Source organism: Caretta caretta, chromosome 3 (assembly GCF_965140235.1).
Source record: "Caretta caretta isolate rCarCar2 chromosome 3, rCarCar1.hap1, whole genome shotgun sequence".
Lineage (NCBI taxonomy): Eukaryota > Metazoa > Chordata > Testudines > Cheloniidae > Caretta > Caretta caretta.
The window spans coordinates 209,052,953-209,079,682 of NC_134208.1; the positions used below are offsets into that span (position 1 = coordinate 209,052,953).

Below are 26,730 nucleotides of genomic sequence, written 5' to 3' on the forward strand. Positions count from 1 at the left end.
AAGGGATGGAAAACACAGGATTCCTGAAGTTGACACAGAACAGGACACCAGGCTTTAGAACTCCATCAGGGACACAACCCTGGGACTAACCAGCCCTCAATGGCAATGGAGACTGGTCTGCCTGGGACAGCTACGCAATGAGCACAGAGAACGCAGGCCTAATGTTAACTTGCCACTGGACTCTCATATACTGGGGGCTGTCTGGCAATGCACAGAGCACGGCTGTCCAAGCAGCTCTCACGCACCACAGAGCAGATGTGTATGGCGCTGCCCATGCAGAGAAAGGCTCAGCTCAGAAACGGTGTGGCAACTCTTTTTCAGACTTGTTTCTTTGGTGGATTAATGTCAAAAGACCTTTCAAGAATGAGGTTTAGAGGGGTGCACTTGGCACAGGGAGGGATAGCCTGAAGAAAGAGAAAAGAGAAGAGCGAGGATACACCATTTCCACAGCTCAGCCATGAGAAGGGAGGATACAAAGGGGGCAGGTATGCAAGAAGTTTGTGGGGAGCAGTGAAGCAGGAGGAAATGAGAGCAGAGATGCAGGACAAGGTAGAGTTGTGCAGAACAGGGACCACGAGTTTTAGTGGAAGGAGAAAGGAAACTAATGGAGGGAGCTGGGGGACTGACATGATCAGAGCAGTGGGATGTCAGCAACGTAGGTGGAAAGCAGGCACCCACGAGGAAGCAATGGCAGTAACTGGAGTGGGAGATGACCAGAGCACAAAGGCTCTTAAAACCCATCCTTTCCAGCCTGGTTATAGGAGAGAATCCTGAGTGAGGGCTGGCAACCTAGATACAGGGAGAGGAGAGGTGGGTGACAGAGGAAGTGCTGGAGAAAGGACAAGGGGAACGAAGAAGAGCTAACAGCAGGACATCCAGAGAGAGATTTTAGAGGCACTTGGGTGCAAGGCTGAACAAGGAAGATCTGAGAGTCATCAGGGCAAAGGCGGTAACTGACCTCCCACCCCCTATAGCAGATGAAATCCTAGGAATAAGATGTAGATGGAAGAGAGACATGGTGGAGAAGTAGCCAAAAGGAGATCCTGAAAGAATAACTGCAGAGATAGGAATCACCTGCATCCTCCAGAAGCTTGGAGCAAAGGGGAGGAGGGAGATGAGATGCAGGTAGAGGTAAAAGGAAGGTTTGGAGACCAGGGCACACCTGACTGCTCAAGAAAACAAATCCTATGAGAGAGAGAGAGAGAGAGAGGAATGGGTGTCGGAGATAGTGGGAGTAGCAGAAGGGAAGGGTGCAGGGGACATGCCAGAGGATTAAAGGTTAGAGAGGCCCTTGAAGACTGAGCCTGAGGGAGGGAGGGACAGATGCCAGGTGGGCACACAGCACAAGCTGGCTAGACTTCCTGACAATGTCAGTGTGTTGCAGGGCAGAGGTAAGCCAGCAGCAGAGAAGAGATGATCCACACAAGGCACAGGAGGTGTTCAGCAAGGAGAGGCTGAGCCGTTTAGCAAGGAAGAGGGCGAAGAACAGAGGTCTCGCCAAAGAGGCCTTCCCAGGCACTCAGTGGTGCAGGGGAGTCGTAGCGGACACATGGGGTGAGTGGGCAGGGGAAAGAATTACTAAACAGGATGCTCATGTAGGCCAGTGGCGGCTCACAAGACACCAGCACTTCCCCTTCACTCCTACCTGATAAATTACATTTCAAGTCAGTGAAAATGTTACTTTCCTAACAGATTTCCACATAGGCCATTGCTGTAGCTGTCTCAGTGGCTGCTTGTGGGAGGTGAGCTGGCCCATGTAATGATGAAGGCTGGAGATAAGACACTTGCAACAGGTGCTATGAAGCTACTGGGGATGCTATTCCAGTACTAGGGTATTCCTGAATATTGATCTCTCATTTGATGCCTTAGGCCACTGACTCCATTTGGCAGGATTTCCACTGGACACTTTCTAGAGTCTCAAAGTTCTGTTCCTCCCCTGACTATTCAGCCTTTGGAATATCCTTAGCAACTGACAGGTTTGTTCAAACACCACTAAGGAACTTAAAAAGAAGGGAGCTCTCCGAGCTAGTTTATGCCCTTCGCACAGGGCAAAAGAAAAGGCAGAGAGTCCACAGGACGGGCCAGCCTGAGGGAGAGACGTTACAGCCAGAAACAAGGAGGAACTCAGATGGCCTTAAACCTGGAAACACCCTGCGGGAAGCATGGCAGGAAACAATACTTTCAAAAGACATCTGAAACTGATGGGATCTCCCTTCTCCTGGTCCCCCCTTCTCACCTGGAGAGGTGACAGGGAACTCTACCAGCTCAGAGACCACGCTGCATACTAACAGGGTCTGGCTGCAGGCACTTCACTGGGAGTCTGGGAAGGGCCTTGGTACTTTACTACTCCTGTTTTTGAAGAGCCTTGAATAGCTGCTGTAGACGGAGGGAAGCACTGTGTAAAGTTTTAACAGCTGGAGAGTCAAAAGAATAGCGAAGATTTGCTGGCTAGAGAAAAGCCCAACAGAGAAATCCTGATAACACAGAACTCCTCTCTGCACAGGGAGGGGCTCTGTACACTCCCAGCTCAGGCTAGGGATGGGGGGTTTATAATTATTCCTTCACACTGCTGTGCTCCGAAAGATTTTAGTGGAAACTGGTACCAGGCGGACTTCTTACTCTCATCACGCACTACCCGTGGTAGGTTTGTTGTCCCACAGGTTTGCTGGCAGAGCCAGCCCATTGGGGTCCCACACCCACTCCTGACTGGGCGAGGGGAGAAATGCAAACTCAGAAGACGATTTTGCATTTTCTTCTAAAGAGTTTCTAGCCTTGAAAATGCAGTAGACATAAATGGATCACTGAAGCTGAAAGCTTGTCACTTAATGCACAGAGATGTCCACCTTAAAAGCCCTTCTCTCCAGATTAACACTGCTCAGCGGCTGGCTGGTCTCTGAGAAGAATGAGGCTGGGCACTCATCTCCTATCCGGATAAGACAGACTTAGACGCCTTCACACTATGCCAAGGCAAGGCAGCTCAGGGAGGCTGCTACACTATTCCCCTCTGAAAGAGGCTGCTTTAAAAACTAATGTCAACATTTGATGCACAAGGAGTGTGGAAGCTACCTCCTCCTGGAGCAGCCCCCTTGCTCAGGCCCAGAGGACATGCCAGCCACTACCAAAGCTAAGTTCTGGTTCTCCACTCTCACAGACTCTTCCTCCCCATAGCCAGACACTCTCTCCTCCTCCTCCTCCTCCCTGGGGACTTCGCTGTGTCCTCAGATAAGCCCCAGGCCCTTGACCTACTCTTCATCCTGGACTCCCAGAGCCTGCGTGTCATTCTTCCACACATACCCTTGAGCTCACAGGTTCTCCTCTCTGTGCTCTCACATATTCCAGCCACTCCTATTTGTGGCTGAATGCTCTCTCCGCTGCCTCACAGTTCTGCCTCACTGCTGTCTCAAGCTCCTAAGCTCACCAGGCTTTTCAGCCCAGATTTGCTGTCAGCCCCTTCTTTGCTGACTCTTCTTCTCCAGCCCCTGGAGCCGATACATGTAAGTGTCTCTTCTACCGCCTCTAGCCAACTGCCTCTATTAAAATCCACCTCCCCACACCTGAAGCAACCCTAGTTCAATCAGCTGCAGACATCCCAGCATACTGAAGTGACAAGTCCCAAGAAATGCTGCCCATGAGACAGCAACTCAAAGAACAACAGGCATGTCCCTATCCCCCATGAGTTGGGAGTCTCATCCCTGCCTCTCCTGATCCACTTTCCAGGCTGCAGAGCAACTTCTCCACCCTCCCTCCCTCCCCATGTGCTGGCAAGCCTCACTCCCTCTTCCAGGCCATTAACTCTCTTCCACCCACCCACTTCACCTGCCCCTCCCAGTCTCTCTCTGGCTAGAGATGAGTAACTCTCCTCCTCCTCATTCCCCCAGCTAATACTGAAATGATTTGCAGCAGCATCTCCTCCTCCAAGATCTACACTGACACTTCTTCCATTATCATCCAGTTTCTTAAGGAAACCACTTCCCCAGAGGTCCCTTTCTCCCCCATCTCCACAGATTTACTCCTGAGATTCCTAGCACTGGTAACTTCTCTTCTGGAGCAAAGTAGGTACCTTAAAAGCCCCGTGCCTAGCTACGAGATGCTGCTGCCACTTAACCGTTGATACTTTCACCTTAGCTCAGTGACCTCTTGACCAGGTAGAAATGAGTGTACATCTTATAGGCATTAATCCTGCATCCTCCGCTTTCCCCCATCACTGGCATTGCTGAATGTTTTGAAGGGCTGGCGGGTCTCTGCACTCGCGCATGGATTTAAAGGTTTCCCTTCTCCAGTACAGATCCATGATTGGCTTGCATGGTATTTTTATTTGCTCGTCCACAATAGCGGAATTCACCACTAGCTTACAGCACAGGCATCAAAGTGCTGAAACTAAGGGCTTACTGCAGGATCCCAAGCCTGCTGCCCAGCCCCTCACCTGCTTCACACTCACTCTGATTTATCGCCTCACCCGCCTGGAGACCTGCTAAAATTCACAGAAAGAAGTCCCAATCTGCTGCACCTGTAAAGTCTGCCAGAGCAGGGCTTCTCTATGGAGAGCCTTCGCCCATTGGAAAAATGCTTTGTTCTGGAAGCAGAATTTGAAACTCTGTTTGAGAGGCAAGTCTGGCTGCAAGTCGCCTGCTTCTTCCTGTGATGTGGTGGGAGGGAACAGGGAGATGTGCTGGAGCAGGGTTGCCCTCTTGCTCTATACAGTACTCATTTAAATATCTATTGATAACTTCAAAACAGGAAAACTCTCCCCCCCCCCCCCACCAAAAACCCCCCCAGAGGAAACAAAACTTCTCTTAAGAAATGCACCTGAGCAACCTCACCTCTCTCAAAGCAATCAGTGACAAACTATGAAATCCCCAGTTAGGGCAACATTCGAATCCAGTCCAACTTCAGCCTACACGCCTTACCCCTCAAACACATTCATGGATGCATCACTAACCCAAACTCCCTTTTGCCTTCCACAAAAAGGATCACACACAATGCACGTCTCTTGTTCCATTCACCAACTAATCCATCCTCCAAATATTCAGGTAGTAACAACATGTGATGGATTGCTGACTTACAAGTATGTCTGCTGATAGTTCTGTATGAATGTTTCTGAGCATTACGATTAGTCACTTTGTCTCCTGAAAGAATTTAATCCAAATTAAGAAAAAAAATGGTTACGTGGCAAGAATGGATGTACTCATCCATTCCATAACAGAGCGGTCCACCACTAAGGGGGAGAGAGCACAAGAGGAAGAACAGCCTTGAACAGAGCCTTACAAGTAACCCTAATGGGAAAGAAGGAGAAGAAACACACAGTAGGGAGCACATTGTAGAGCTGGCTTCTCCCTCCTCCTGGCTGTATAACCAAAAGAGAGCTGACGTTCTACCTCAACAAGGAGCGGGGTGGTTGTTTGGGGTTTGTTTTGTTGTTTTTTTAAAACCATTCTAGGTTTCTTCTGCATCCGTAGCAACCAACATTATTTGCCATTTTGGGTCACTGAAGGAAGCTTGCGAGCGATGCTATTTATGCTCTCATACTTCATCACTTGGTCCTAGGAATGCAGGACTGCAGCTTCTCACCAACCTGACTGGGGAACTGCTCAATATTAATTTGGTTGCTTCTGATTGTCGATGGTCACCTTTGTGTTTGAAGACATGAGACTTGTGTTCTTCTGTACAGCACTGTGGGATCCAAGGATCAAGACTGCTGTACAAGAGGCAATGATTAACTCATGTGACTGGTGTTGGTGTCCCCTTGCTTCCTTCTAGCCAGGAGGAACTAAGGTGGGAAATTATTTTTAAAACTGAACACACCAAAAAAGGGGGAAAATCCAGCATGGGAAAGGAGTGGGGACCAACAGGCTGAGACTAAAATGGAGTGGAGTCCACGGATCACTAAATGGGAGTCCCCAAGGCTCCCAGCTTCAGACTACTCCAGCTTCAGACTCTGTTTCAATTACACCTTTGTTTAGGCATAATAAGTGGTAACACGGGGTCTTCAGAAAGAACAACTACTATCAGTACAGATGTTGCTTGAGCCGTTTATAAATTTAATGTGTTTATCTTTGGGGGTGGGGGAGCTTATAAATTAATACTCTGTTTTGATGACATACAGCCCCACTGAATTGCTGACTTTTTACCCTTCCTCCTCTCTCTAACTTTAAACAAGTTAACAACCTCTAATTCCCAGGCTAGAGCTATAGTACAACACATTTCAATTTTCTCAAGAACAGCACATAGCAAAGACTTAAGCACACACTCTCCTAATCAGACTGTATTAGATTGAGATGGAAGTGGGGAGAGTCTTGCCTGAAAAAGTAAATTAATGGAAAAAATAAGCATGCCTCCTTAGACGGCGAGTAAAATGCTTCCTGGAGGCTGAATCTCTATCTCCAGAGCCCAAGACAACCACACTGTTTGAACACCGAATGAGATCAATCTTACCAAAACATTCATATCTGCCTGAGTTCCTTCTCATTCCGGAAACACTGTGTGTTAATATGCTACATTATTTGTTATAGCAAGTTACTCTGTATTGACACTACTCCAGATGTGTCTCTCTTAGCAGCACCAGCACCCAGGGCAAAGGACGCTCTGAGTAGCACTTTTAATATAGAATGTAGTGTTTGCATATGTTAGATCTTCCCCTGCTGCCAGTAAAGGTGTTACAATAGTGAGAAACTCAAACTTCCTCTAGTACCTTCTCCATATCTCTCAAATCCACCACTCTTCTCCCCATGCTTAATTGAACTCCAATGTCAATTTATCCCAGCTCTTGCCTCTCTCCCCCAAGCAAACTGCAAGCTCTCTTCCACCACTCAGTTCACCTCTCAATAACATTTTGGACCATGCCAAGGAAACTTCTGTTCCATTCAGGCTTCCTTCTTTCTGCTAGCTATGTCTTCTCCTCTCCACTGTCCTTGCTCTCAATGCAGGCTTCACTAGTGTAATCTAGCCCATCTGCATAGGTGGCTCTGGCATATCTAACTGCGCTCCCCCTCAAGTCTCTATTTCTACAGAGCGCCACAGGGTTCAGTTCTCACCCTCTGTCTTTTCCAACTACCTTCCCACCTCAATCAGCCTGTCTTTACCTTTGACATTGACTACCACGTTTAAGCACATTAAGTTCCTTATTCAGAAAAGCTGTTGAAGAGACAATTTGAAAGAAAGATGCCATACAAGAGAGAGTTGTATAGGTGTGATGCTTTGCAAGATGAATGCCTTACCTCCTCTGAATTCTCTGCCCCGCCATCCTTCCCACCACCACTGCTGCTGCTGGGCTTTGTGGTGCTTTTAGCAGACTTTGGAGGCTCCTGGGACAATGAGAAGAGAGCATATTCAGTTGCACTGGGTTTGGAAAAGATTTAATTCTGTTCAGTTAGACACAAGTTTCTGTGGGCTTGGCTACACTTCCCCACTGTTCAGACCACAGGGGTGCAAAGAGCAGTGTCTTGTGCACCAAAGTGCTGCCCTATAAATCCCCTGCATGGACTTTGCGGGGGCAAACTAAAAGGTTCCTAGTTCACTTTAATATAGTCCTCTTCAAACAGGGCTACGTTAAGGCGAACTAGGAACCTCTTAATTTGCACCTGCTACATCCACACAGAAGAGCTATAGCGTAGTACTTCAGTGCACAAGGCACTGCTATTCACACTCCCATAGTCTGAACGGCAGGGCAGTGTAGACATTGCCTATATCTGCTTCACTCTTTCACAGACTGCCACGGAGACACCACCCCAGCAATAATCCACGATCCATGTCTCTTAAAATGGGGGCTCCCAGAGATACTTCCTCCCCTTCACATTGGAGAACTCTGCACCCAACTAAGGCTGGGGCATCCCAACTGTCCAACCATTACATACATCATATCCTCTTCCCAGCCAATTTGACTCGGTAACCCACCCCCTGCAGTGTGGAAAGCTGGCAGTTAACCTCCCAAACAGAATCAGGCTACAAGAATGCTATCACACTCCCAAAGATTCCCTCAGAAGACCTGGGGCCTGTCCATGGCCCACCACAGATGGATGATGGGGAATGCAATGCCAGGACAGGACAGCAGCTGGGGAATTAGTTTAGATGGTTACAGAACAAACGTTCCTGATACAACATGTGGCTAAAACACCAGCCCTACGAGAGGGCATCTAACAGCAAAAAAGGTACAAAGAATTAGTCAACACGGGACTCACGAAAGGGTTGCAATTAAGCCATGAGCGCACCAGGTACAATGGGAAGGAAAGGGACTAAAGAGTGCTTGTGGGGGAAGAAACAGAGCACTGGGGAGAAGAGGGTGGGGGACAGGAAAAGAGGTGGGAGAGCTGGGGTTGGAGAGAAGTGGGAAAAGAGGAAGTAGGGGGGAGAGAGAAGCCAGAGCCAGATAAACAACAGACGTGCAGCAGCCAGGAATGTGAGCGAGGCTAGTGCACCCAGAGGACGGGCTTAGAGTGCAGCACTCTAGCCTGCTGCCTGCAGACACCAGTGCAACATGCATGGACAGTGTTTTCACTGTGTGTGGCCAATCTGTGCTGTGGTCCATGGCAATGTATGTATCAGATGCATCGTGTATGCACAGGCCATGGCAGCATGTTCCAGGTGGGTTTCCACACCATGACCTGTGAGTGAGCACGGTGTGGGTGATATGACCCTGGGTTATGGCAACATGTTCACCGAACATGTCCTGCCCACACACTGCTTGCTATGGCACTGCATGCAATGCTGCAGCCCGACAAGTGCCTGAGCCTTGTCACCACTAGCATCGAGGCCACGTGTGTGTCTGCACGACGCAGGGATTGCACCATGCCGCTGGAGCTGTTGCCTCTTTTTGCACCAAATGTGCCTGGACTGTGTCAGAGTTCACAGGCGGTGCTGATTTATACCTGTACTGCAGGCCTGGGGCCCCTCATGTCTGCGCCATAGTGCTATGCTATTGCCCACGTACTCCTGCCTGGGGCACTGCTGCCCCCCCCCGCACTATGGCACCTTGTTACTGACCCCCTATCAGGGCAGCACTGCGGGACCCACTGCCCCCCACCCTCTCTTCTCCCTGGACTACAGCCTCCATACTTCTTTACCCACAGACCCCTCTGCCCCGGCACTCTCCACCCTCCTACCCCATAGCTCATTCCAGGCTCTAGCCCCACAGACCCCTCTGCCCCTGGGACCTCTGTCCCACAGCCCCATAGTCCCCTCTGCCCCCGCATTCTCCACCCCGCGGCCCCATAGCCCCCTCCAGCCCCACAACCCATGCCCCATAGCCCCCGTGCCCCCAGTCCCATAGCCCCCTCCGCCTACCCGCCCCATAGGCCCCTCTGCTCCCACATTCTCCACCCTTCTGCCCCATAGCCCCCCACAGCCCATGCCCCATAGCCCCCGTGCCCCTTCACCCCATAGTCCCCTCCAGCAACACAACCCATACCCTATAGCCCCCGTGCCCCTCCGCCCTGGCACCTCCACCTACCCGCCCCACAGGCTCCTCTGCCCCCACACTCTCCACCCCTCTGCCCAATAGCCCCCCACAGCCCATGCGCCCCTCCGCCCCCAGCCCCATAGCCCCCTCCAGCCCATGCCCCATAGCCCTCGTGCCCCTCCGCCCCCTCCAGCCCCACAGCCCATGCCCCATAGCCCCCGTGCCCCTCCAGCCCCACAGCCCGTGCCCCATAGCCCCCGTGCCCCTCCAGCCCCACAGCCCGTGCCCCATAGCCCCCGTGCCCCCACAGCCCGTGCCCCTCCAGCCCCACAGCCCGTGCCCCATAGCCCCCGTGCCCCTCCAGCCCCACAGCCCGTGCCCCATAGCCCCCGTGCCCCTCCAGCCCCACAGCCCGTGCCCCATAGCCCCCGTGCCCCTCCGCCCCCGGAGGGTGCAGCCCAGGCCCCGGCGCACGGCCGGCCCCTTTCCCTGTCCTGGCGGGAGGCCGGGCCGGGCCGGGGCGGGGGCAGGCCGCGGGGGGCCTGGAGGGAGGGAGTCGCGCTGCCCGCCGGCCCCACCTTCTCCTTCTTCAGCTTGTAGGGCATCCCGGCTCCGCTCGGCCCGCTCGCCGCCGCCGCCGCCTCAGCCGGGCCCAGCCGCCTCCCCGGCCCAAACCTGCCTAGCAACAGCCTCGCCGGCCGCACGTCACTGGCCGGCGCCGCCGGCACGGAATTTCGTCATTGGTCCTCTGCCGCGCTGCCTACGCCAGCAGCCGCCGCGGCCGATTGGCTGGAGCGCGACCCCGCCCCCAGCGGTCCCATCCTGGCCCCCCCTCCCTGGCGCTGGAAGGGCGGGGCCGGGGCACGGAGAGGGGCCCAGAACAGCCCGCCACACCTCCCGGGCAGGGCCACGTGGCGCCATGGGAGGAGGCGCCCGGCCGCGCCGCCTAGCGGGCGGGAGGGGAACAGATCTGTGGCTGGGCCCGCAGGGAAGGGGACAGGCTCTCCCAGGCGAGCAGGCCTGGCTCTACCCAGGTGGCAGGGACAGACCTCCAGGAGGCAGGGGGGCGCTGGCAGGGCACAGCACGGCCCCCTCTGCAGCCCCAGCCTATTCTGCCCGCCACATGGCTGCTGACCCTTGGCAGGGCTGAGTGACCACGCTACCTACGCGAGGAGGACGTGTGGCACCTTAGAGACTAACCCATTTACTTGAGCATAAGCTGTCGTGAGCTGTAGCTGTAGGTCATGACAGCTTATGCTCAAATAAATGGGTTAATCTCTAAGGTGCCACACGTCCTCCTGTTCTTTTTGCGGATACAGACTAAAACGGCTGCTACTCTGAAAGCTACCTACCAGCTAGGTGCTCCCCCTCCCCACGGGTCTGTGGTTGGGTCCATGGGGGAAGCTCTCCCGTCCACCTGGTGCTGTCCACACCGGTGGTTAGGTCACTGTCACTGCATTGCTCAGGGAGGTGGATTTTCCCACGGTTATCCCCACATATGTTGGTAGTGCAGTCAGGGGCTCAGCTGCTGGTGTGGGATCGCGAGCCAGCAGCATTAGGTGACTTATACCTTGGTGCCGCAGGATCACTGGCCTCCATGTTTACCTTGAGCAGCAAATGTGTGAAAGCCACAGCTGGCCTTATCCACACTAGGATTGTCATGTATGTTTGCCAACACTTGTTCCAAACTCACCTTTTTCCCTAGAATAGTCATCCACATCTGACAGGCTCCCCCAAGACAGGCTGGGTAACCTCACCTACCTTTATTCTGAATCAGATACATTTTGACTTGTTTTTACTGCTGTAAGAGGGCACCTTTATATGTCCATTTAGCTGCCCACCAATGTCCATCACAAGTAGGATCGCACTGGTAGTCTCCTGCTGCATGAAGGAAAGGTGGTTTTTTTAAAACCATGTATTAACTAATACAAGTACAATCCTAGTGAAATCAAGGCAGCTGTGGCTTTAACACACATTAGCAGATTGAGGTAAAGACTAGGAATTTTGATTTGCTAACATGTTAAAGCTACAACTGTTGTACATTCACCTGCCTCAAAAACACACCTGTCCAATCTTTTTTAGTATTAATATCTGATAGACATGCCTGATTTGTTAAATGAGTGCAATCAGGGATTTCACTTGAATTAATAAAATCCCCAGAAACAACATGTTATGTGAAGTGTAAAGATGCTCACTTTGTAATATGGTAACACCCTGTTAAACAGAGAGACCTCATGATTATATTACAGTATAATGTTTCTCTAAACAAAAGTTTATTTTAAAATCCATTAACATTTCCTAAATAATTAGTAAAACAAGCAAACCACAAAACCTACCACTGGCTTGAATTCTCTAGGATTTTTCCATGTGTCAATTACCATGTAGCATGTAGCATGCTAGCATGTAGTAAAAACTTAACTTTTTTCCTTAGTGAAGACAGGGTCTTAATGTCTTGAGAGAGAATCTGATGTCCATGGAATGTTTGGTATATGAGTTGGTTGTGTCAGGATTACTGACCATATAAATTTCCTTATGGAAAGGCAGGCAGCAGGAAATTATTCAGGAATTCTAGGCCATAAAGAAACTTCATTGCAGGCAAAACAGCATCTGATCATGCAGATCTGTAGGAATGCTTTAATTCAGGTGTTGCCGCTGTTCAGCACTAAAGACACAGCAACAACTGCTCAATTCATTAAAATATTTTATAATATAGAACTATTTTCTGTGTGAGTTCATTGGTGAGCGTAGTGGTTGTCTGGTTTCACTCAGATAGTATGCCCTTGAATTAACTCACACAGAAAAGTGATAAAAGACACAAACACCCTATCACTCATGGAAGAACACTTTTCACAAAGAGAGAAGGGGAGTATGAGGCTGGCTGACTGAAGAGAAGGGAGGGAAAATATTTGGGGGGGGGTTACAGATCCACACCCTTCCCCTTTATATCTTTGTGGGTTAATGAGTCCCCCTGTCTCAGGGAATCAGCAGAACCCACTTAACAATGCCCAGTTGGACCAACATCTGCTAATTGGGTGGGTGTTTCAGGCAAACTGCTGACCCCACCATATCAGTCTCTGATTACTTTCTCCAAAACAAAGAAGAGATGCTTTGGGTTCCACAGGCATCTCTCTCCCTGGACACAAGCAGCCACTGGCCATTGCTGCATCACATCTGCTTGAGGCCAGCTTGGGAAGCCAAGCAGCTACTTAATCTGAAAGAGCAGGCAGTGACGATGAGTAAACAGATTTGGGGATGTTGGAGTGCTAGGGCGGAGAAGGAAACCCATGAAAATGCGGTCTCACTCTGCAGGAGTCAGAGAACCAGTACGTCTCACCTATCAAGGATGGCTGGCAGAGGAGAAAGATTCTCTGCATGCACCTAGCATAAATAGGATAGCAACTAGCTTCCATTATAAAGCCTAGCTTAGCACCCCATCACTTGCACAAGGCCTCCTCATTCAAACTCTTTTCTGCAGTTGGTGCTACAGACAAAGGGGTAACCGGCTTGGCAGCTAGTGAGTTGGGACAGCTGCTTCTTATGCCTCACTATTTCCTTCCACTGACTCACCCCATGTGTCTATTACATCCCTCTGTCATCCTGATTCCCACTAGACTGGCTGCTGTGTTAGGGCCACGCACAGCACAACGGGACCTGTGTCTTCGTCCAGCGTCTGTGCAGCGCCTAGCGCAATGGGACCTGTGTCTTCGTCCAGTATCTGTGCAGCGCCTAGCGCAATGGGACCTGTGTCTTTGCCCTGTGTTTGTGCAGCGCCTAGCGCAATGGGACCTGTGTCTTCGTCCAGTGTCTGTGCAGCGCCTAGCGCAATGGGGCCTGTGTCTTTGCCCTGTGTCTGTGCAGCGCCTAGTGCAATGGGACCTGTGTCTTCGTCCAGTGTCTGTGCAGCGCCTAGCGCAATGGGACCTGTGTCTTCGTCCAGTGTCTGTGCAGCGCCTAGCGCAATGGGACCTGTGTCTTTGCCCTGTGTCTGTGCAGCGCCTAGCACAATGGGGCCCTGGTCCCTGACCAGACACTGCTGACATGCTCTGCGCTCGCTCTCTACGGTAGACAGGCGCTGCTCTGTGCTCGCTCTTCCTGATCCTGGCTCTGAAGGGCCGCCCTGCTCTCGCTCTCTATGGTGCAGAGGCAGCGCTCTGCACGCGCTCTCCATGGTCCTGGCTCTGGCTCCGCTCGCTCTCCGTGCTCCCGGCTCTGGCGCGGCGCTCTGCGCTCGCTCTCTATGGTACACAGGCACCGCTCTGCGCTCGCTCTCTATGGTCCTAGCTCTGGCGCGGCGCTCTGCGCTCGCTCTCTATGGTACAGAGACACTGCCGCTCTGCGCTCGCTCTCTATGGTCCTAGCTCTGGCGCGGCGCTCTGCGCTCGCTCTCTATGGTAGAGAGGCACTGCTCTGCGCTCGCTCTCCATGTCCCGGCTCTGGCGCGCCGCTCTGCGCTCGCTCTCTACAGTGTTATGACACCACTCTGTGCTCCCTCTCCATGGTCCTGGGTATGGTAGGGCGCTCTGTGCTCGCTCTCTATGGTAGAGACGCACTGCTCTGCGCTCGCTCTCTATGGTCCTGGCTCTAGCGAGGCGCTCTGCGCTCGCTCTCTATGATACACAGGCACCGCTCTGCGCTCGCTCTCTATGGTCCTGGCTCTAGCGAGGCGCTCTGCGCTCGCTCTCTATGGTACACAGGCACCGCTCTGCGCTCGCTCTCTATGGTCCTGGCTCTAGCGAGGCGCTCTGCGCTCGCTCTCTATGGTAGAGAGGCACCGCTCTGCGCTCGCTCTCCATGTCCCGGCTCTGGCGCGCCGCTCTGCGCTCGCTCTCTACAATGTTAAGGCACCACTCTGTGCTCGCTCTCCATGGTCCTGGGTATGGTAGGGCGCTCTGTGCTCGCTCTCTATGGTAGAGAAGGGCCGCTCTGTGATTGCTCGCCATCATCTTGGGTCTGGCGCGGCGCTCTGCGCTCGCTCTCTATGGCCCCAATGCGCCGCTCTGCGCTGGCTCTCCATGGTGCCGGGGCGCCGCTCTGTACTTGCTCTCTATGGTCGTAGCTCTGAAGGGCCGCTCTGCGCTCGCTCCCTATGGTAGATAAGGGGTTGCTCTGCGCTCGCTCGCCATTGTCCTGCATCTGGCAGGGCGCTCTGTTCTTGCTCTCTATGGTAGAGAGGGGCCGCTCTGTGCTCCCTCTCTATGGTACACAGGGGCCGCTCGGTGGTCGCTCGCCGTTGTCTGGGGTCTGGCGGGGCACTCTGCGTTTGCTCTCTATGGTGCCCCGCTCTGCACTCACCCGCCATGGTCCTGGCTCTGAAGGGCCGCTCTGCGCTCGCTCTCTATGGTGCGAGGCGCCGCTCTACGCTCCTCCTCTATGGTCCTGGCTCTGGCGGGGCGCTCTGCGCTCGCTCTCTGTGGTCCCGAGGGGCCGCTCTGCGCTCGCTCTCTATGGTAGATAACGGGTCGCTCTCCCTGGTCCTGGCTCTGAAGGGCCGCTCTGCGCTCGCTCTCTGTGGTGCCGAGGGGCCGCTCTGGGCGGGCTCTATGGCGCTGGCGGTGGTGCGGCCGCTGGAGGCCCTGCCCGCGGAGCTGCCCCCGGGCGTGGCGGTGCTGCTGGCCCCGGCCCCGCTGGCGGCGCGGCTGCGCGGGGCGGGCGGGCCGGCGCTGGTGCTGGCGGTGCGGCCCGCGGGCCGGCCCGGGGCCCAGCCGGCGCTGCTGAGCGCGGCGGTGGCGGGCGGGCCGGGCCGCGGCGCCGAGCTGTGGCTGGGCGGCGGCTGGCGGCGGCGGCTGGGGCTGGCGGCGGGGCGGCGGGTGGCGCTGTGGCCGGTGCGGCGGCCGCCGGCGCTGGGCTGGGCGCTGCTGGGCGCGGCGGGGCCGGGGCCGCCGGGGCCGGGGCCGGGGCCGGGGCTGGCGCGGCGGGGCGAGGCGCTGCCGGGCGCGGGGCCGCTGGTGCTGGAGGCGCGGCCGGCGCTGCAGGGGCTGCTGGGCGCGGGGACGCGGCTGGCGCTGACCGAGCTGCGGCCGGAGCGCGGGGCCGCCGGGCCGGGGCCGCCGCCGCCGCTGGTGTCCCGGTTCGCGCGGGGGGCGGGGGCCCCGGCCCGGCTGCGGGCGCTGCGCGGGGACCCGGCGCCCTGGGGGCTGGCGGCCGGCGCTGGGGCCGGGGCCGGGGCCGGGGCGGGCGCGGCGCTGTGGGTGACCCGGCGCTGCCTGCGCGGCCTCGGCCTCTTCCAGGGCGAGTGGGTGCGGCTGCGGCGGGAGGGCGAGGCCGGGCCCGGCGGGGCGCACCTGGCGGCCGTGCTGGCCCTGCATCCGCGCTGGGACTTCCCGCAGGAGCCCCGGCAGCCCCCGGAGGGCGCGGCCGTCCTCCCGGCCGCGCTGGCCTTCAACCTGGCCTGCGACCCGCTGGGCGGGAGCCACCTGCTCATCCAGGTACCGCGCTGGGCCTCGCCCTCCGGGGCTTGGCGGAGATGGGGGGCCAGGGGGATCCCCCGGCGGCCAGCGGGGTGGGGGAGAGGCCTCCGCCCGCGTGTTGGGTGGGGGCGGCTGGCCGGTGGTGGCCCGAGGCGGGGGTTGGTGGCCAGAGATCTCCCAGGGATGGTGTTGATGGAGAAGCGTTTGGGAGGGCGGAGGAAGACGAGGTACCTCTGTGGGAAAGGAATGAGCTGGCGGCTGGCTCGCTGGGGAAGCCCTGGGCAAGGCAGGCAGTGGCACCAGCCCAGCTGCCTTGGGGAGGAGCTGCTGTTGTCTTCCTCCCCCTCAATGGAGAAGGTAGAGCAGGTTTTCAGCAGTGTGTTGGGGGGAAGAGGGCTTGCTCTGTAGGTTGTTGCCATCTGGAAGTTGAGGACAAGTGGGTCATAACTTCCTAGTGGTGATACAGCTCCATTAAGGCTCTATAGGGCCATTATTTCCTTTGCAGAGGTGTGGGGAAGCTTCTGGTATGGAAGAGAGACAAGGAAGTCGTTCCTTGCTATTCACACCACCCTTTGCGAAGGAACTGCACATCGAGATTGTCTCCTCACCAGCCTACAGTACCAGAGGAGTCTATGACAGTATTCTCCACCAACACTTCCAAACTCCCAGGTTAGCCTTTTGATAACGATGACATGTTATTTTTGTCCCTTTCATAGCCCTACGAAGAAGGGAGCATCTCAATGCCATGCTTCGTCGCTGCTTCTTAAGTACACAATGAGCAATGCACCTCCAAAGTACCCATAGGACAGTTGACTAAACCCATTAATACTCACTGAGAATGATCACAAACTAACTTCGGGATATTTGGGACATCCCACTGCGGTGCCTGCTTAACTCAGCAAAATAGCTTAGGGCACATACTGAGAACTGTTTTGCACTATGGATCCACCCTACCTCCTCCCCCTGGGATATCCTCTAACCTTGTGCTAAGCTTCCTCAATCTCCTCCTCCAGATCATTCCTCAGTACTCCCTTTGGCTGGAGTGTTGTCTGTAATACATGGGAGGTCATTGTCCCACTCTGCTGGGCACTGGTGAGGCCGTAGCTGGAGTCCTGTGTCCAGTTCTGGGCACCACCCTTTAGGAAAGATGTGAACGTACTGGAGAGAGTCCAGAGAAGAGCAACAAAAATGAAATGAGGAAAGGTTAAAAAAAATTGGGCATGTCTGGTCTTGAGAAAAGAAGACTGAATGGGAACCTGATAACAGTCTTCAAATATGCTAAGGGCTGTTATTGATTGTTCTCCATGTCCACTGAAGGTAGAAACTTCCATTGCTGGCCCTTTCCAAACATCTTCATTCTGGGCACTGTTTGTAAAACCAGTATTAAACTTAATTTAAAAAAAATCTGATGAGTAACAGTGTTTGTTATCAGAATGGCCCAGTATCCTGTCTTCTGGATGTGGCCAGTGCCAGGTCCTGTGGATGCAATGAGTAGAACAGGGCAGTTATGGAGTGATTCATCCCTTCTTGTCCAGTCCGAGCTTCTGGCAGTCAGAGATTTAGGGATACCCAGACCATGGGGTTCTGTCTCTGACCATTTTAACTAATAGCTGTTGATGGACATATCCTCCATGAATTCTTTTTTGAACCTGGTTATACTTTTGACCTTCACAGCATCCTTTGGCAACAAGTTCCACAAGTTGACTGTGCATTGTATGAGCAAGTACTTCTTTATGTTTATTTTAAACATGCTGCCTGTTAATTTCATCACATGATCTCTGGTTCTTGTGTTATGCAAAAGGGTAAATAATGCTTCTCTGTTCATTTTCTCTTCCCCATTCATGATTTTATAGACCTCTAACATATTCCCCTTTAGCTGTCCCTTTTCTAAGACTGAACAGTCCCAGCCTCTGTAATCTCTCTTCATATGGACGCTGTTCTATACCCTAGATCAGTTTTGTGGCCCTTCTCTGAATCTTTTTCAATTCTAATATCTCTTTTATGAGATGCAGCAACCAGCACTACATGCAGTATTCAAGATATGGATGTACCATGGGTTTGCATAGTGGCATTATGATATTTTCTGTTTTATTAGTTATCCATTATTGGTGTCTAACGTTGTTAGTGTTTTTGATGGCTGCTGCACATTGAGTGGATGTTTTCAGAGAGCTATCCACAATGATGCCAAGATCTCTTTCTTGAGTGGGAACAGCTAATTTAGACCCATCATTTTGTATGTATAGTTGGGATTGTGATTTCTGATGTGCATTACTTTGCACTTATCAGCATTGAATTTCATCTGCTATTTTGTTGCCCAGTCACCCAGTTTAATGAGACCTCTTTGTAACTCTTCACAGCCAGCTTTGGACTTAACTATCTTTAGTAATTTGTATCATCTGCAGATTTTGCCACCTCACTAGTCACTCCCTTTTCCAGATCATTTATGAATATGTTGAACAGCACAGGTCCCAGTAGTCTCTCTGTGTATCTGGAGAACTCCCTCATAACACTTCCCTGTTTGCTGCTCTGTTCACTAGCTCTCATGATCTCTCATGCTCTTTCTCTTACGTAACACTTCCCTCCCCCCGATCCGTAACTTTGTCATCATGCCCTGTTATAGGATGTCTACGTTAGACTGTAAGTTCATGAGGGCAGGAGCTCTCACTTTATCTGTAAGGTGCTATGCACCCCTATGATGCTGAATTAAAAAAAAATAGAATCATAGAAATGTCAGGCTGAAAGAGACTTCAGGAGGTCATCTCGTCCAGCCCTCTGCTCTGAGGCAGGATTAAGTTTATGTAGATCATCCCGGACGTATGTTTGTCTAACCTGTTCTTAAAATACCAACAATATCTCTATTTCCACACCAAATTCTTCAAACATGGTAAAGCTCCATTCCCCGTACAGGAGTCCAGCTGTGTCTGGCCATTTGCTGTCCACTCAGGAACCTGGGAGTGCGAAATCTAGCGTTTTAAACCAGTTGTCTGAACTTTTAGAGCACAGAGACGCACTTGAGGGGTTTGAATGGCTTTCCCCCCTCTTGCTGAGGTAAAGCTGATGGATTGATTTACTGTTTCTCACTGGTTTAATATTCTGAGGATGTGGATGACTGTACAACCTAAGAGAGTGGATCATTCACCATGACTATTGCTTTGTTGCAGGTTGGTCCAGGAGGGTGATATCCTGTGTATTCCAACAGCTGGACATCCTGAGTTCTTGGAAGGAAATTCAGAGAAATTTCTTAGGTATGCGGTGATCATCCTATGCTTTTTCAGGTAGCTGTTAAAAGAGCTACTTTTCCCTTCTGGCCCAGTTGAAGCCAGGTTATAGTCTTTTCTGATCCATCCCTGGAGCTCAGAGTTGGTCTGTTGTGGGGCTTGGGGTTTTTTTGGATTAAATGTTTGTGTTGGATTTTAGGTGGGTATGCAGTTGCACATCAATTCAGCAAAGCAGCCCTCAGAGAGAAATTGGTGGGGAAAAGAGAAGGCAAGAGGGAGAGAAGTGAAGGAGAGGGAGGAGTGCACTGCAGCTGTTCAATGACAGAAAAGCAGATTAAAGTAGATGTTTGGCCTTGTCTAAGTGGGAATGTTATAATGGTATAAACTAAGCTGTGAATTTAAACCTCTGGAGTTATACTGGTATATTTCCCCACGTGAACATTCTTATTCTGCTGTAAGAGGGCCTTTTAGGGGGTTTAATTTATATAGCTGAGTGGCAGATACCAATTTGTTTGACTAAATGTATCCTGTCTATACATATGCACATTATAGCACATTTGAAAGCATTATTATATCTACTTTAAGATGAAGTCTGATGTGAAGCGCTCAAATGGTTCTGTTACCATAGAAACAGGGATAAACAATGCCATCATCAAAACATTAAAATGACCACTTGGAAATATTTGCATTAGTTTGTGTTAGTTTAGTGACTCTGTATATTATTTCAAGACATAAAAATGGATTTCTTTTTGACTTCAAAGCATCACAACTATCTAACAGGTAAAACAAAATCTGGTAATAAATGGGTACAGATATCACTGAAATGTCATGGTGTTGCTGACAGCATCGTTATCATCTTGTTCATCACACTCTCTGTCGAGAGTGCATGGGTTACCACAGCCTTCGTTACCTTAGCACGTACACAGTTCTGTGCAGAGAAGGTGGTTCTGACTACAGTTACAGTTGATTGTTTGTGTGGGTGCGGTGGAGTGCTGTTCAGGCCAGCCAAAAGACATTTTTTTTAAAATGTGGACAAAACAAAACAAGTCTTTGGTGGGGTTTTTTATGCAAAAGATACATATTCTCGGAGCAGAGTTGTTTCTCAGGTCTGGTCTACACTGCACACCTATATCAGTATAACTGCGTCACTCAGGGGTGTGAAATAGCCACACCCCGGAGCAATGTAGTTATACCAACCTAACCCCCATGTTGACAGCGGGATTATTAAGCAACAGAATGTGCAAAAGGCTCAAAATAATACAAAACACTTACGGACAGATACTTTCCCACTGTCTGCCAGCCGGGAGGGGAGGGGACACAGTCTCATCGTGCCCCCTCCTGTCCTGGTTTATTGTGTGTGTAACCAGTGGGCCTAGAGGCCCCAGTTGCCTCCTGGTGAGGAAAAGCTCAACTTGCTTCTGAGGCCTCGGCTGCTGGGATTCAGGCTGCTTCTGTTCCTGTAGCTGGCCGGAGCTGTACTTCAAGGTGAAGACGATTGTAGGAGTGGTGGAAGGAGAGCAGTCTGTGGGGTACCTGGCTGATATCCAGAACACGTCTCTGTATCTGGTAAGATGTCAGCGGGAGGCCGAAGAGGGTGTATAGGAGACGTGTGAGGCTAAGATTGCTTGGCCAGGATGGAGGGGGAGGGATAGCTCAGTGGTTTGAGCATTGTCCTGCTAAACCCAGGGTTGTGAGTTCAATCCTTGAGAGGGCCGTTTAGGGATCTGGGGCAAAAATTGGGGATTGATCCTGCTTTGAGCAGGGGGTTGGACTAGATGACCTCCTGAGGTCCCTTCCAACTCTGATACTCTATGATTCTATGACATAGGAACACTGAATTGGTATGGAAGAGGTTCATGGCTCTACACCCAAGATAGGTGCTTTAGGGAAGCTGTTCTCAAACTTTGGGTTGGGACCCTGTTTTAATGGGGTCGCCAGGGCTGGCGTTAGACTTGCTGGGGCCCAGGACTGAAGCTGAAGCCCGAGCCCCTCTGCCCAGGGTGGCGCGGCTCAGGGTACAGGCCCCCTAGCTGGGACTGAAGCCCATGGGGTTCGGCTTTGGCCCCCCCATCTGGGGCGGTGGGGCTTTGGCAGGCTAAGGCTTCAGTCCCCGCTCCTGGGGTCGGGTAGTAATTTTTGTTGTCAGAAGAGGGTCACGGTGCAATGAAGTGTGAGAACCGCTGCTTTAGGGGATGCAGGGTGACTTGAGAAGATGTCCCTTCTGAGGTATGGTTGGAAAGAGTTATTTCCTGCCTTGCAGATGGGTTCAACAAACAGCGCTGTGCCATCTTCCCCAAGCCGTGTTGGCCATGGGTTTTGGAGCAGTCTGTCTCCCCCCGGGCTCTCTGATGTGGTGAAGCAGCTCTGTGATGCTCTCCGGCCTCATCTGAACAGTAGGTAAGGTCACACTGATACAGCCCCTTTGTACTGGGGGGTTCCATCTGCTATGAGGAAGGGCTGCTTAGCATGGGGCTGTTTTGTGTTGTGGGTTGGTTTTTGCTCTGTGGCGTTACCCGGGACACTGGTTGTCTTTGGCAAGAGCTGCAGGTGTTTGGATTCCATGATTTCTGAGGGGTCTTTGCTTGGAGAGGTGCTGGAGCTTGGCATAGACTCTCTCTGGTGCTGGAGTCTCACTGCAGTGATAGTAAGGTGCCAGTGAGTGAGTGGGGGCCCACGCACTCCATGGTGATGAGGATAGCTACCTTTGTGTTCCAGGGGGACCGCGCTACGTGGAACAGGCAGCATTCTACTGGCGGGACCCAGTGGTGGGGGGAAACTGACGGCAGTCAGAGCTGTATGTAGCTGCCTCAATCTCCACTTGTTCAAGGTAATTCCTTTAGTTGAGTTGCATGTTGGGGATCACTTGGTTGGGGGACTTACCATGTGTAGAGAATTCCAGGAGTTTTCTCCAACACAGGTGTTGAACTACGAATAAGCAAGTGAAATAACACCAAAGAGCTACTTCCTCTCCCCCAAAGGCTGTCTCCTCTGCCCTTGGTTCTAGCAACTCCACCCCACTTTATCTCCCTTCTCTCTATTTCCTGCGCAGCTGGTTTCCTTCGTGCCCTACCCCCCACTCCATGGATGTGTGCCCATCACCCTCGCCCCACTTCATCTCTGGAACTGAGATTGCAACAAAGTTTCCATTATAATTTGGCTGAGTTTGGTATGTCACCAAAATTTGTGTTTTATTTTGTGTTGGTAAAAGCTCCTGTTCCAAACTCTAGGTGCCTGAACATTTTATTAATCTTGCTCTCTCTTCTCTCTCTGCCTCGAGACCATCCACTACTTCTGGATAAACTTAAGTTCAAACGCCTTCCATTTTAAATGGAGTTACAATTTTTTTTTCAGTCACTGTAGATAGTCAAAGCAGGGAAAACTCTCTCCTTCCTTAGTTTTCGAAGACTGGGGTTTTTCTTTTCAGTTTCAAGCTGTTCCCATCGTTTTGATGGTTCCTCATTTTTTTCCTGGCATGCACAATGGCTGCTTGCTCATAGCCAGTCTCCCCTGGTTGGGGTGGTAGCCCACCCTGCTGTCTGCTTCACCGCCCTGTTGTGAGGTGATGCTGAAGTCGTTCTGCAATTTGAGTACAGTTTTCTATATACACAAACACATACATTCATAACCCCAGTCCGTATATGTATCTTGTAATGACCATCAAGTTCAAAACATTGCAAGCTTTCATGGAAGACCTTACTCGGTATATTTTCATAGATCAGTAGAACCTCAGAGTTACGAATGGCTCGGGAATGAAGGTTGTTTGTAACTCTGAAATGTTTGTAACTGAATAAAACGTTCTGGTTCTTTTAAAAGTTTACAACTGAACATTGACTTCATACAGCTTTGAAACTTTACTATGCATAAGAAAATGCTGCTTTTCACAGTGAAGGGCCTGAGGCACAGCCCGCCCTGTAACCATGGTGAAATGGGTTGGTGTAGTCTGATGATCCAATCTAAAGCAGGGTGACTTGTGCAGTTCTCTGGGAGAAGTGCAGGCAGAGGCCTGTCCTTGGAAGCAGTGCCAGTGAAGAGGCTGGGAGGGAGATAACGGGACACACACCCCACGTGCACAGACGAAGCAACCTGGGCTAGGGTTCTGCAGTTTCTCTGGCACAGCAGATTGAAATGTCCTAGACCCAGAGTCTGGTGCACAGTGCTTCAGAGCTCTTGGTCCAGAAACTGTAGAATGTAGTGGTGGGACTCAGGTGCCTCCTGGCACTACCCAGGCAATGTGATTAGGCCTAGATTTGTGCTCTCCCTGTCCCACGAGTCAGGTTGTGGGAGTACTCCACGTTCAAAGACAGCTGGTGCAGGGAGGGTTTCATCTCTCTCCTTGTCACCCAGGGTTTCACCATCATCTCCTTCACTGCCCCATTGTACAAAGTCAGCTTAGTTACCCCCCGCTTCCTCCCTTCTCTCTCCTAGAGAGAATGCACCCCTTTACACTGACACTCCAGTTCTGAGTCATCCCAGTGGAATTCAGTTACGCCCACTTGGCCATAATCACAGTAATTTAGCAACAATAATTTCTCCTCCACGATCTGTAGTGCATTTCTGTGTCGTACCCCCCCCCACACCCCTAGTCCGCCTCTTCTCTTGCAGAACAGCTCCATTTTCTCTTTAAATGGGAAGTACATCCCAGGTAACTTGTGTTAAATGGAAGCTCCCCTGTCCCTACCCGGAGCCTGCCCAGCACTCAGAACTGCAGCCTGTTAGTGCTGAACCCAGACTTGCATAACCCAATCTCTGTAAGTGGAGACTGCCTGATCTGTTGAGTTTCTTCTATGCTGCATGAATTGGACCCCCTGCTCCCAACACGAGCAGCTGGGCTCCACTCACGAATGGAGAACAAGGTCTGAGAGGATCGCCTGAATCAGCCTCCATCTTCAGCTTTTTCCCAGGTCCCAGGAGATCTGTTGAATATCCTTCACTTACACTGTTTTTTCCGATGTGAATAGGGTTAGTGGAAATTTCCAGTATTCTTCAGGGCATGCTGGGTCCTTCTTGCGCACCCTTTCTCTTGGCACCTTCAAGCTGCATTTCCCACTGTGAAGCTGTTACCCGCACACTCTAGGGCACTCCACCTTTACCCTTCCGTGGGCTCAAGGCATAACCCCGTTAATTTAGGCACCCCTACCCTTTCCTAGTTCCTAAGGCTCAGCGCCACTCTCACCCAGTTCTTAGGGCTCAGGGCGTAATCTTTTGCGAGTTTCCAGGGCCTTTTACCAGTGAACGAGCCTTACACAGTAATATCCTTAATCTCTATTAACAGTTACCAGACAGAATACACATGCTAAGTGTACAATATGCACCACTCCCAATAAGGCAGATGAACCTTTCCTGGTGGCCAGTCAGGATCAGGTCGTCCTGGGCTCCAGTTTCTGCACTGTGTGATTGGCAGGGCGTTGAGGTCTGGCAGCTCTGATCTTGGGCTGTGTCCTGGAGTTGGTGCCAAAGAACTTCCCTTTGGACCCCAGTTCATATCGTTAAATTTGGGTCCCGCTTAACTGTACCGTCACCAGCCATTGTAAACTAAAGTACAGTATTTTTCACCAGTCCTAGCCCATTATGAAACAATCCTTCAACCAATCACATCCCATCATCTTAGTTGATTTAAATCTTGTAGAATTAGTTACACAACAGACAGAAACAATTAAAGAACTGCACAGACCCTACAACTAAACCATAGAGACGTGGGGACCGTAAAGGCCAAACAAGAGACGTAGAGATTTCACAATCACAGGGGTTAAGTGGTTCCTTGCCAGGCAGAATGCTGTCAAATGAAGTTTTCTTTAACCATCTTAAGCCCCGGTTCCTTTATCTGGTGGTGGTGGGTGCAGTTAGGACAGGACCCTTTGTAGCCGCCCGATATGACACTGTTTTGATGCAATTTAGAGGGAATGTGAGGATGTGACTCTGTTTCTTAGCTCATGACTGCTGCTTCCCTAATCTGGCTGCTACTGCTTACTGCTGAAAAAGGTCTCAGACCTTAGAGTCCCGCACCGAGGTCACTGGTTTCCTCTCCCTCCCTGGCGGCTCCTTTCAGGGTTTGCCGCTGGGTCAGTGGCTGGGCCTCTGTACACCTCTTGTCTTTTCTCCTGCTCCTTCTCCTTTCCCCAGACCGGTTGTGGGCGTGTTGGCCAAATGGCTCCGCGTGCCTTTCCCTTTGCTCTTCTTACTGTTTCTCCACCCTCCTGGGCCTCCCCCACAGCTCTCCCATCCGCACACCTTCTGCCTTGGCCTCAGTGGCCGCTCTGTGTCCCAGCTGCTGCCCCTTCTCTCTGGTGCTGGCCCTGGGCTTACCCTGCGAGCATCCAGCTCCGTCAGCCCTCACTGTGAATTTCGTATGGAGAACTCGTGTTTGCCCCTTTGTTCCTCTCTGCAGGGTCTGCCCCCCTCGCCTCAGCAGAGCAACCCCTAAAGTCTCTGTGTTCTTGGTTGGTTTCCTGCAGGTGGATTGCGTTAGTTTGTGTGGAGACACGAGTGGAGCTACAGAGATGAAGCTGCAATCTGCCTTTGTGCGGGCTGAGCTCTTCCGGCCATGTGTGCTCCTGCTGAAGGACATCGAGCTGTTGGGACGAGACCGGGACGGGCTGGGAGAGGACTCCAGAGTCACTGCTACACTAAGGCAACTCCTCCTGGACCGAGATGCTGGATCTAGGTATGGACCCTCCCTGGACACTGCCAGCTTGCACCTGAGGCCCTTCCCCTCTCTGTCTCGGGAATCCCTAGGGCAACAATCACTGTAGAGTCTAGGCATTAGCTTCCAGAGCATCCCAATGGGCTTTGGACTAATTTTCCAGGCTTGCTCAGTTTATTTCAAAAAGCCTCCGGGGTTTGCCAGCAGAGCAGCCCTGAAGTGTGGGGAATTAGAAGATTTGGCCTCTGGGGCCGAGAGGATTCTTGTTTTAGTTCCCTGGGTTGGCTCCGATGAGACATTAAAGCAGATGTAGCATATCTGGGGTGAGGCAGAGCTGCAGGATATCATGGAAAGCAGGAGCAATGGAATACTTGTGAGATTGACAGCAGGTAACAGGAGCTGTGGGGATGACACAAGAACAGAGGGCTGGGAGACATGGGGAGGGAAGATGTGATGTCACTGGTGGGGGTCCCTGTGGCTTGTGGGGCGAGCTTGCAGGCGCCTGGGGGCAGAGTGGCGTAGGATTGAACAGGGCAGGTGGAGTAGGGATAGTCTCCCAAGCTGCTCTCGGAACTGCAGCTCTGCCCAGCACCTCTTGCAGCCGATTGTGCTGACATGCAAACATGTCAGTGCATGGCAGAGGAGTTTTGTGTGGGGATGGTGGCCGTGTGGCCGCCATGGATGTTGTTTGCAGGTTCTCTGCTGTGTGCCTGACAGCTCTTGTTTCTCTGGTGTGTTTGTGTCTCAGCGGTTACCCAGTCCTGGTGGTTGCCACCACGTGCAGGCCTCAGGACGTCCTGGCTGATGTGCAGACAGCTTTCCTCCACGAGGTGACAGTCCAAGCCCCATCGGAAGAGCAGCGGAAGGCCATTCTGAGCACGCTCACTGCCAGCCTTCCGTTGGGCAAGGAAGTGAGCTTGGCCAAACTAGCGCGGAGAAGTGCGGTGAGTGCAGCCTGCCTGTGGCCCGGGGAGGGGGTGGCGGCCCTGTCGTGTGACTAGGCAAAGGAGGCTGTTCTGAGCCCCTCTGACTAGTCCTTCAGTCACTACGCTGCAGAAATGACGGCAGCTTGAG

The 26,730-nt window shown here is 52.2% G+C and overlaps 2 protein-coding genes across 3 annotated transcripts in view; one reads left to right on the forward strand and one right to left on the reverse strand.

Moving 5' to 3' along the window:
* The window catches only part of PPP2R5D (protein phosphatase 2 regulatory subunit B'delta), a 46,342-nt gene extending 36,217 nt beyond the window's left edge, over nt 1-10,125 (reverse strand). The window contains exons 1-2 of the mRNA XM_048842321.2: nt 9,970-10,125; nt 7,215-7,301 (exon numbers count right to left, since the gene is read on the reverse strand). Coding sequence (XP_048698278.1) covers nt 7,215-7,301; nt 9,970-9,996 — 114 coding nt within the window. The 5' untranslated portion in view covers nt 9,997-10,125. The remainder of the gene's footprint in view (nt 1-7,214; nt 7,302-9,969) is intronic.
* Nucleotides 10,126-14,911: 4,786 nt separating this feature from the next.
* The window catches only part of PEX6 (peroxisomal biogenesis factor 6), a 28,517-nt gene continuing 16,698 nt past the window's right edge, over nt 14,912-26,730 (forward strand). The window contains exons 1-8 of one of the 2 annotated variants that reach the window (XM_048842315.2): nt 14,912-15,816; nt 16,304-16,467; nt 18,960-19,043; nt 20,480-20,582; nt 21,277-21,413; nt 21,732-21,843; nt 25,469-25,677; nt 26,405-26,600. In XM_048842315.2, the coding sequence (XP_048698272.2) occupies nt 14,932-15,816; nt 16,304-16,467; nt 18,960-19,043; nt 20,480-20,582; nt 21,277-21,413; nt 21,732-21,843; nt 25,469-25,677; nt 26,405-26,600 (1,890 nt within the window). In that variant the 5' untranslated portion in view covers nt 14,912-14,931. The remainder of the gene's footprint in view (nt 15,817-16,303; nt 16,468-18,959; nt 19,044-20,479; nt 20,583-21,276; nt 21,414-21,731; nt 21,844-25,468; nt 25,678-26,404; nt 26,601-26,730) is intronic. The other variant, XM_048842316.2, reaches the window with a different exon arrangement.